The sequence below is a fragment of the Strongylocentrotus purpuratus genome, unplaced genomic scaffold (genome assembly GCF_000002235.5).
Source record: "Strongylocentrotus purpuratus isolate Spur 01 unplaced genomic scaffold, Spur_5.0 spur5_scaffold_8, whole genome shotgun sequence".
NCBI lineage: Eukaryota > Metazoa > Echinodermata > Echinoidea > Camarodonta > Strongylocentrotidae > Strongylocentrotus > Strongylocentrotus purpuratus.
In genome coordinates, this window is record NW_022145614.1 from 12633162 (window position 1) to 12643542 (window position 10381).

Consider the following 10381-nt stretch of genomic DNA (forward strand, 5'->3'; position numbering starts at 1 on the left):
CTTATTTATGACACTGGCAGGTCACTAATTGACGGGGTCCAGGGAGGCTGAGCCTCATGAAGCTCAGGGGCTTTATGCATTTAATTACGGTCAGATGAGCATCCAGGGGCCCGCCTAAGGCTCAGGGGTTTTAGGTGGTAATGTTAATTTTACCTTTATTAAACCAAAAATGAATATACCCCCCCCTGGCCCCCAAAAGAAAAAAGAAAAGTTTTTCTTTTTTGTTGCTGAAGGGGGGGGGGGGAATGAATACTCCTTTTCTTCAACTTCCAGCCCCCCCCCCCCTTGAGCAACACAAAAGAAAAACATTTCTTTCTCCTTTGGGGGCCAGGGGGGGGGGGTATATTCATTTTTGGTTTTAAAAAGGTAAAATTAACATTACCACATTTTTTCAAGTTGTATTTTTTTGCCAGAGAGTGGGCCCTAGACCATCGCCCCCCCCCCCCTTGGAACCGCCCCTTATTGTCCTATATTTATGTTTATCCTCCAACAGCTACCACTTGCTTAATCTAGAATCTGGCTGATTTAATTTTGATCTTCATGACACAAACGCAATGCGACCTCCAATTACTCACTGCCAGCCGAAGATGGCGAAATCCGATGAGGACGCCCGGCGAATTATTTTGTCTAAGGCCTGGCCATAGGGTTGGTGGGGTCGTGTTCAATCCCTCCTGTTACACACCTAAAAATTTCAATTTCTTAGTTAGTTACAGGAGCTGAAAGTGTTAGACTTTCTCTTTCAGCTCATATATGACTCGCGCAGGTGACTATTTGTTAATGGTCGCAGAAATTAACGAAGATTTCTGTCCAAATAGAAATTCTATGAAAGATTCTATGAAAGACATGATCGACATAATATAAGATGAAGTAAAACTATATGGCTCGCATTTTATGTAATAATCGAAGAAATTGAAATGTCGAGGTATGTTCCAGATAGGGTGGTAGGTGGACATGTTTTGGGCCAATTTCAACGAATTTCGAGTTATTCTCACACATTCTAGAGATGGAGTACATAACTTACAAATATATATTCTAGGGTTTGACATACATCATAGCTTTTATTTAAACATATTTGTGGCTTACACCCAGTAAATAAGATCGATTGATCGATCTGTATTGAAAAACAAGTCAGAAAAAATCTTGGAACCAGCGGGACTTGAACCTGCCATCTACTGCTTGCCGGGCAGCGACTCTACCACCTGGGTGTAAGCCACAAATATGTTTAAATAATTGAAATTTCTCCCAGGAAGCATTACATTTATTAAAAAAATATTTTTTAAAAAGTCATAGCTTTTTTTGTCGCATCAACACTTTAGATAATATATTTGTATGATACCTGCTAATGTAAACTGCATGACTGACTCATGTGTCGACAGTTATTTACAAATAACAGCAATTCTTCATATTTCATTTTTTTCCTTTTATTGTTGGCTTTTTTTAGGATACCGTAATTGGTCTCGAAATGTGTGGTCGCCAAAGTCAGCGCAGTCAATAAAGAGAACCGCCATTTGCTTTGCTCCTCCGAACGGCAAGTAATACTAGACGGGTGTACGTGGGCTACCAATCATGAATACGTAGTTCATCTATACGCGTGTATAATAGTATAGAGTCTACTCAAGAAAACTTGGGAACATTACTTTCTATGAAGATCTTCTTTCAAAGTTAAGGGCCAGGAATAGTGATCGCCATGGCTTCATCGAACACTGATTTGCTAGATTCTGTTGTTTCTGAAGAAGTTGAATGCGCCATATGTCTCAATAAGTTGGATACACCACGTATATTAACATGTCTGCATAGCTTCTGTGAGAAGTGCTTGGAGAAGTGCATCCAGAACCAAAAAGATGACTCGTTCCAGTCAGGTAACAGCACCTTGAAGTGCGCACTCTGCAATGAATATACTGCCCTAAACGATGCTGGTGTCCGTGGACTGAGACTCGACTTCAGAGCTACGCGTTTAGTGGAAGCTCTTCAGGAAAAGGAGACCCGGGAACTCAAACTTGCCAGTTCAGCCCATCGCTGCGAGGCTTGCGGACGTACTGATCCTGGAGAACCTGCCTCGACGGAAAAGTCGCCTTTCACCTACTGCCGAGAATGCTGCCAGGTCCTCTGCCAGCGCTGCTCTGAGGCTCATGCTGGTTTACGAATGAGCCGAACGCACACAGTTGCTAACATATCTGACTTGCTCAGCGGGAAAGTAACCATCCAGAGCAAAGACGACTCAATGCTATGTCCAAAACACGACGAAAAACTGAAGTTTTTCTGCGTGGCTTGTCTTGAACCTGTTTGTCATGACTGTACCCTGATTGATCATAACCGAGAGCAGGGACACCAGCTCCAATTCCTGAAGGACTTTGTCCCTACCATCCGTGAAGAGCTAAGCTCACGTCAAGAAGAAGTTTCTAAGAAATCTGAAGAGTTCTCAGAGTTTCTTAACTTGGCTGACGTACTCGAAACCAATATCATCCACAAAACAAAGGATACAAGCAAGAACATACAAAAAGGTTTTGTCGAATACCATAGCAGGGTAGAAGAGGCGCGTTTGCAAATAGAGAAAGTGGCCTGTGAGTATATTGGTGAAAAAATTGAGCAGCTGAATCAACTGAGGAAGAAAACACAGCATATCAAATCACTGGCGGAGAAGAGCTTGTTATTGACAAACCAAATCATGGAGAATGAGCAGGATCTTGTCGGTATGGCCTCTATGTACAAAAGTCTTAGAGAGGCCATGGACAGAGCAATTGCTGAAAAACCTGATGAGCAGGAGCTGGAAAATATAAGGGAATATATTGATCACTTGCACTATCACGTGACACCTCTCGACGCAAAAGTTGGAAAAGTTGCGGTAGGGTGTAACTGCACAGAGCGCAGTACTTCGAGCGTTGCTTGTAAGAGTGGTCCCAAAGATGTACAGTTTACTCGCGACGGAAGAATATCAGCCATTGTCGAGGCTGAATGCATCGTAGGTACACCAGAGACAGTTTATGTACAGACCGGTAATGAAACAGTCTACACACGTCCAGCATTCGACGGCTGGCCCCAATACACAGCCGTTAATCGAGGGGTTTATCAATCCAAAGAGGTGAAAAATCTTAAAATGTTTGCTGCAATCAAGCAGACAGCCACGAGCCTCCCAAGCTGTACCTCGTTCAATTGGACCTGCTGGCTTCCAACATTGCAGTATGACAGCATCAGGTGCTTTACTTCTCTTTCAGATCATCGCTTCGTCATTGCAACCACTGATGCAATGTTGTACATCCTTGGGAATACTCTAGGAGAGATGTCTCACGGTTTACCCGGTAAACGAAGTATATCAGGTATGGCAACAGATAACGAAGACAACATCTACATCACTGATAGCGAAAACCACAAGATATACATCCTACGATCCGACGGCAACCTGAAGGATACACTGAACGTTGAAGACATCTCACCGACCTGCGTCGCTGTCCCTCACATGGGACCTGACGTCATTGCGGTCACGCACGAACCAGCCACGGTATCCATCCTAGACCTCAACGGGAATGCTCTATGCTCCATCCACAACGAGGAATGGAAGAAGGTGGCCATCGGATGTGATGCTGATCGGCTGCTCTACATCCTCTGGTCCGACCAGAATAACGAGAAGACGCTGCAGAGGTATACCTTCCAGGGGATACAGGTAGATACTCTGTTTGAGAAGGAATCGCACAGCTGCAACGATCTTGTTCTAGCAGTGTCACCAACAGGAGCTTGTGCAGCTGCAGTGGTGACCACGACCGGTGTTGACGGGGAAGTGGTGACTGTAGCGCCAAGAGAAAAGCCATCGTCTGAAATGGCTTCATAGGCGTCTTTATAAAGGTGAACTATAAAATTAAACTCGATTTGTGACACTTGAAGTGTCGCTATTTATGCTTTTGAAAATAAATGAAGTAAAACGAAATGAAAGAAGAAAAAAATTGACATGATATTGGTTTATTAACTTTATAATATAGAGTAGGCCTATATTACTTATGTTACCATTACAGAAGTAAGAAGTTAACATGAGGTGCTTCATAAACCAGTGGACTAACATTGACCGACAGTAACCTGGACTAAGCTGGTACGCTTTTATAAATATCGGCAATGGGATTGTTTATGTTTAAGTTTTTTTTTATATAATTATAATAACTCGACTTGTAGCCAAGCTGCCACGATAAGACACTCAATCATCAATTCTTAAGCAATCAGCGAATTTCTTGAAACCATCGTTTCCCCTTTATCACTTCACCTGGCTAAAGGTCGGTCAATGTAGAAGTTATTAAATGTGCCTTATAATTTGGACTTTGCTGGGACAAGTTGATCCGTAAAATGTGGTGACATAATGTCACGACATCATATATTTTTAAAGTTCGTTTTCATTGTTGCAAAGCTATTTAAAGGTTTAACCGTCATGACAAATTGCACCCCCAAAAAAGAAAAAAAAAAGAAAGAAATTGTATCAAATCATTCACTTATAAGATCATTTACCTACTTCCTATAGATCCGCAGTGTTTAATTTACGCTTTAAAGTGTTTCACTTTGACAGTGAGTGATGTACTAACTGCAGCTAACCAGTTCTGATTTTACGTCGATATATTCACATACCTATGCTCTCCATGAAATTATATAAAAATTATATCAAATGTTGATCAAAAATCGTTGTCGCCGTTGAACTAGAAATATATATAAAGTTCATTTTTATGGATTGGCTCAGAATTCTGATATAAATTGTTTGTGTGATCAACCCGCAAGCATTTAAAAAATGTTTTAACATGATAACAAAATGGTTGTATTATAATTATGTGTCTCTGGCAAAAATTCTTTACTTAAATATGTTGGTAGAAGAATGACTTCTTGGATTCATATAACGCAAATCTTGACGTCGCTTATATACTTCCTCGAGTCTCTTTAAAGCTTGTAAAGTTGAACATAATGTATAGATGATACAGAAGTTATAGCCTAATTCATTGAAATTATTACGGATGATTCGTTGTTTTTCTATACATAGCGTTCCCCGTGTCCTAATGACAAAAAGGTTGAATATAGCATCGTAAACATGCTTGCATAGACTTTGTGGAGATGAAGTCACGGGTAATTTCATTGCATTATCATATATTCCGAAGAAATCATGTTTGGGTTTACGAATTTTTTTTCCCGCGCGTTTCATGAGGTGATGGGCAAGCCTATTGAACTTGCATTTGGTTGATTTTTCGAAAGACTTTGCGATTGTGTTCAGAGAGACTCATAACATGCAGAGACGAATTCCGAAATGTTGGAAATTAAAGGTAATACAAAGTTTTGGGAAATTTTGAAAATTGGGTGGATAGTGAATCTTTACAATTTTGATATATTTGGATGCCCCTGTGGATGTATTATAAGCACTAAAAAAATTAGCCCCTAAAACATTTCTGTTTTCGAGAAAAATTGAATATACATATTTACCGGTGCTCCCGGTAAATTTTGATAAATTTCAAATAGCGCCTAAGGCCGTACAATAAAATTGTAGGAACGCATATGCTTCCAATATGTTAATTTGAACCAAATTCATAACCCTATGCGAAAACTTTGTAATACCTTTAAGGGGTGCGAAATGTTTGAAACGGCGTTCTACAAGGAAATCGGAGTGTAGAAATTGTAATTCGTATTTTAATTTCATATTTCAAAAGATTTTGTTTCGCCTTTATATGAAAATGATATTGTTATAATAAAATCGTCTTTAGTGGTTTAATGTACATTTGATTACAAGATTAACGTTTTGAAATGGTTCATGTACATCATGTTGTTGCCAGGAGTGAATCCAGCCGGCGGCGAGGGGGGGAGGGGGGGGGGGGCAATTCGTGAGAAAAACTTTAGCGACGCTAAATATTTTTGCTCAATGGGGGGGGGGGGGGGGTAGTGAGCACTTTTTGCCAGGGTTGGGGGCTCTGCCCCCCGCCCAGCCCCCTCTGGATCCGCCTCTGTTTGTTGCAGTGTTTGGACAGAAATATCATTTTTACAATTTGAGTTGAGTTGAGTTGAGGTTTTATTGGTCGAGGCATTCATCGATTTCAAGGTTACCACACATTATGGCGGTCTCCTGCGTTTTTTGTAATTTATCTTTTTTCATTGAAAAATATTTGTGTTTGTATGCATCTTAAAAATTCATAATTATGTATAATGAAAAAATAATTGTTACTTTATGTATATGATTATGTTCTATTTTCAAAACGCAGAAATAAAAACAAAACAAAAGAAATTATTCAAACGTTAAAATTCAGTAATATAACAATAATAACAATAATAAATGTATGTTTAACAAAATGTAGTATTATTCCCATATCCCCAATATTCTAGAATATGATTACGATCAGGGGTGGTGATCCTGAGGGAGAGGGTGGCAAGTTAACTCATGAAATTAAGCACGAAATTCAGATTAGATATACAGTGGATATGTATATAGAAGATAAGGTAATATTATTTATATCCCGTAATGCAGGAACCGATAAACCTGGGACCCGTTTCACAAAGCATTTTTTCAATGACAAATGACAAAAATCAGTGACAAATCTGCTGATAACCAATCAGAAGCAAGGATTTCAGTAGCTTATAACAAAAACTGTCATTTGTCACTGATGACAAGTTTGGTGAAACGCCCCCCTGGTTTCTAGTTCCGCAAGATTTGAACTTTTGTAATACTTCTACATTCAGAAAAAAGTGTAATTTCTATATCTCTTACTGTATTTTCTCCGAAACGATTCCATGCGTGAAAGCTCCATTTTTGTTCAAGGACCTCTATTTCTAACTGAATAAAGAAACGTACATTCCCTTGACCAATTCATTTTTGTTTTGTGTGTCATCGTTTATTAATTGTTGTGGCAAATGATATTGGTTTAGGTAATCGGGTATATACCAATTGTCATCAGCAGCGTCATCATCATCATCATTTTCTTCTTCCATTTCTTCTTCTCCTGTCTCAATCTATTTCTCTTTATCTGCCCCAGGCGCGGATCCAGGGGGGGGGGGGCCGAGCGGGCCTTGCCCCCCCCCCCCCCGCAAAAAAGAGAAGAAAGGAAAAGAAGGGAAAAGGAAAAAGGAGAAAAGAGGAAAGAAAGAAGAGGAAGAAGAAAAGAAAAGGGGGAAGAAGGAGATCGGGGGGCCGAAAGGGCCTTGCCTCCCAGGCTGTTAACCCCCCCCCCCCCCCCACCCCCAATAAAAAAAAATAAGAGAGAAGGAAGGAAAGGGAAATAAAAAAAAGGAAAAGAGGAGATACTGGCGTACCGATAGAGGGGGGAGGGGGGCTTGGGGGAAATCAAATTCAAACGTGGTTTATTTCTAATTCCACAACGGTTGATTACAAATAATGCTGAAAAGACATTTCCGAAATTTGTCCTCACTTTTTAGTAAATTATACGTTTGTATGTGTTTGTTGGAAAATGACAAATTCCTAAATTTACAGCCAGGCAAAAAATATGATTCTTGAGATTCCTACATGTCAGGGCCCGAAGTACGGCGGGGATCGAGAGCCTCGAGCCCCCCCCCCCCCACCCCCCACTTTTCTTGAAAAAGTATATTAAAGAGAAATAAAATAGAATGAGAGCAAGAAAGTAAAAATAGTTAACTGCCAGTGTTAACAAAATAATGAGGCATCAAAATATGCTCATCTAACCGTGATTAAATGCCTAAAACCCCTAAGCTTCCGGGGGCTTAGGGACTTTAGATGATCATCTGACGGTAATTTAATGCCTAAAACCCCTGATTTTTGGGGGCTCCGCCCCCTGGACCCCACGCCAAATATTGACCTGCCAGTGTCACAAAATAATAAGAAATACAAAAAAATATGCTCATCTGACCTTAATTAAACGCCTAAAACCCTGAGCTTCCGGGGCCGGTTCCGGCGCCTCGACCGAACCAGGGGCCCTAAGGCGGGCCCCTGAATGCTTATCTGACCGTAATTTATTGCCTTAAACCCCTGAGCTTGCGGGGTCGGACAAGGTATCAAGATGTGTTTATCTGACCGCAGGCGCGTAGCCAGGGGGGGGGGGGCGGCCCCCAATTGGAAGAGGACGTAGGAAGAAAAAGGAGCAGACAAAGAACATCTTTGAAATTCAGACAAGGATTATGAGTATAGAGAACGGTACAACGCATCGTTTTCTTTCTCTAATAATAAAACGTCAAAGCCTCGCGCAGGAGGGGAAGGGGGGGGGGGGACTGAATTCAGACGAGGATTCAGAGGCGAGAACGGTAATACGAATCTTTAATGATTTAATGAAACGTAAAATCTTCTGCGCTTCGCGCGGGATGGAGGGGGAACTAAATTCCGATGAGGATTATTTTCAAGAACGGTACAACGAGTCGTCTTCTTCTCTAATGATTAAATGAAGATTAAAAGCTTCCGCTCTTCGCGCAGGAGGGGGGAACCTAAATTCAGACGAGGATTAAGAGTCGAGAACTGTACAACGAATCGTCTTCTTTCTCTAATGATTTAATGAAACGTAAAAGCATCTGCGCTTTGCGCGGGAGGGGGGGGGGGACTGAATTCAGACGAGGATTAAGAGTCGAGAACGGTACAACGAATCATCTTCTTTCTTTAATAGTTTAATAAAACGTCAAAGCTTCCGCGCTTCGCGCAGGAGGGGGAGGGGAAGGAACTGGATTTAGACGAGGATTCAGAGGCGAGAACGGTAATACGAATCTTTAATGATTTAATGAAACGTAAAAGCTTCTGCGCTTCGCGCGGGATGGAGGGGGAACTAAATTCCGATGAGGAATATTTTCGAGAACGGTACAACGAGTCGTCTTCTTCTCTAATGATTAAATGAAGATTAAAAGCTTCCGCGCTTCGCACGGGAGGGGGGGGGGAACCTGAATTCAGACGAGGATTAAGAGTCGAGAACTGTACAACGAATCGTCTTCTTTCTCTAATGATTTAAGGAAACGTAGAAGCTTCCGCGCTTTGCGCAGGAGGGGGAGGGGGGGGGGGAGGGGGGGGGGGACTGATTTTAGACAAGGATTAAGAGTCGAGAACTGTACATGCAACGAATCGTTTCTTCCTCTAATGATTTAATGAAACGTAAAAGCTTCCGCGCTTCGCGTGAGAGGGGGGGGGAACTGAATTCAGACGAGGATTAAGAGTCGAGAACGGTACAACGAATCGTCTTCTTTCTTTAATAGTTTGATAAAACGTCAAAGCTTCCGCGCTTCGCGCAGGAGGGGGAAGGGGGAGGAACTGAATTTAGACAAGGATTAAGAGTCGAGAACTGTACAATGAATCGTTTTCTTTCTCTTATGATTTAATGAAACGTAAAAGCTTCCGCGCTTCGCGCGGGAAGGGGGGGGAAAAATGAAATCAGTCGAGGATAAAGGGTCGAGAACGGTACAACGAATCGTCTTCTTTCTTTAATAGTTCAATAAAACGTCAAAGCTTCCGCGCTTCGCGCAAGAGGGGGAGGGGGGGGACTGAATTTAGACAAGGATTAAGAGTCGAGAACTGTACAACGAATCGTTTTCTTTCTCTAATGATTTAATGAAACGTAAAAGCTTCCGCGCTTCGCGTGGGAGGGGGGGGGACTGAATTCAGACGAGGATTAAGAGTCGAGAACGGTACAACGAATCGTCTTCTTTCTTTAATAATTTAATAAAACGTCAAAGCTTCCGCGCTTCGCGCAGGAGGGGGAGGGGGAGGAACTGAATTTAGACAAGGATTAAGAGTCGAGAACTGTACAATCAATCGTTTTCTTTCTCTTATGATTTCATGAAACGTAAAAGCTTCCGCGCTTCGCGCAAGAAGGGGAGGGAGGGGGGGACTGAATTTAGACAAGGATTAAGAGTCGAGAACTGTACAACGAATCGTTTTCTTTCTCTAATGATTTAATGAAACGTAAAAGCTTCCGTGCTTCGCGCGGTAGGTGGAGGGGGGAACTGAAATTAGACGAGGACAAAGGGTCGAGAACGGTACAACGAATCGTCTTCTTTCTTTAATAGTTTAATAAAACGTCAAACCTTCCGCGCTTCGCGCAGGAGGGGGAGGGGGAGACTTAATTTAGACAAGGATTAAGAGTCGAGAACTGTACAACAAATCGTTTTCTTTCTCTAATGATTTAATGAATCGTAAAAGCTTCCGCGCTTCGCGCGGGAGGGGGGAACCTAAATTCAGACGAGGATTAAGAGTCGAGAACTGTACAACGAATCGTCTTCTTTCTCTTATGATTTAATGAAACGTAGAAGCTTCCGCGCTTTGCGCAGGAGGGGGAGGGGGGAGGGGGGGAGGGGGGGGACTGATTTTAGACAAGGATTAAGAATCGAGAACTGTACATGCAACGAATCGTTTTCTTCCTCTAATGATTTAATGAAACGTAAAAGCTTCCGCGCTTCGCGTGGGAGGGGGGGGGGAACTGAATTCAGACGA

General features: G+C 41.9%; 1 protein-coding gene across 1 annotated transcript; it reads left to right on the forward strand.

Annotated features, from left to right (window-relative positions):
• The first annotated feature begins 1484 nt into the window (after positions 1–1484).
• LOC115917896 (tripartite motif-containing protein 2-like) lies at positions 1485–3823 on the forward strand. Its single transcript, XM_030975631.1, has one exon. It carries the CDS (start codon positions 1688–1690, stop codon positions 3821–3823), a length of 2136 nt encoding a protein of 711 aa, XP_030831491.1. The 5' UTR covers positions 1485–1687.
• Positions 3824–10381: the final 6558 nt, after the last annotated feature.

Excerpts from the sequence above, each read along its gene's own strand:
- LOC115917896 (XM_030975631.1), top strand. The coding sequence starts at position 1,688 with ATGGCTTCATCGAACACTGATTTGCTAGATTCTGTTGTTTCTGAAGAA.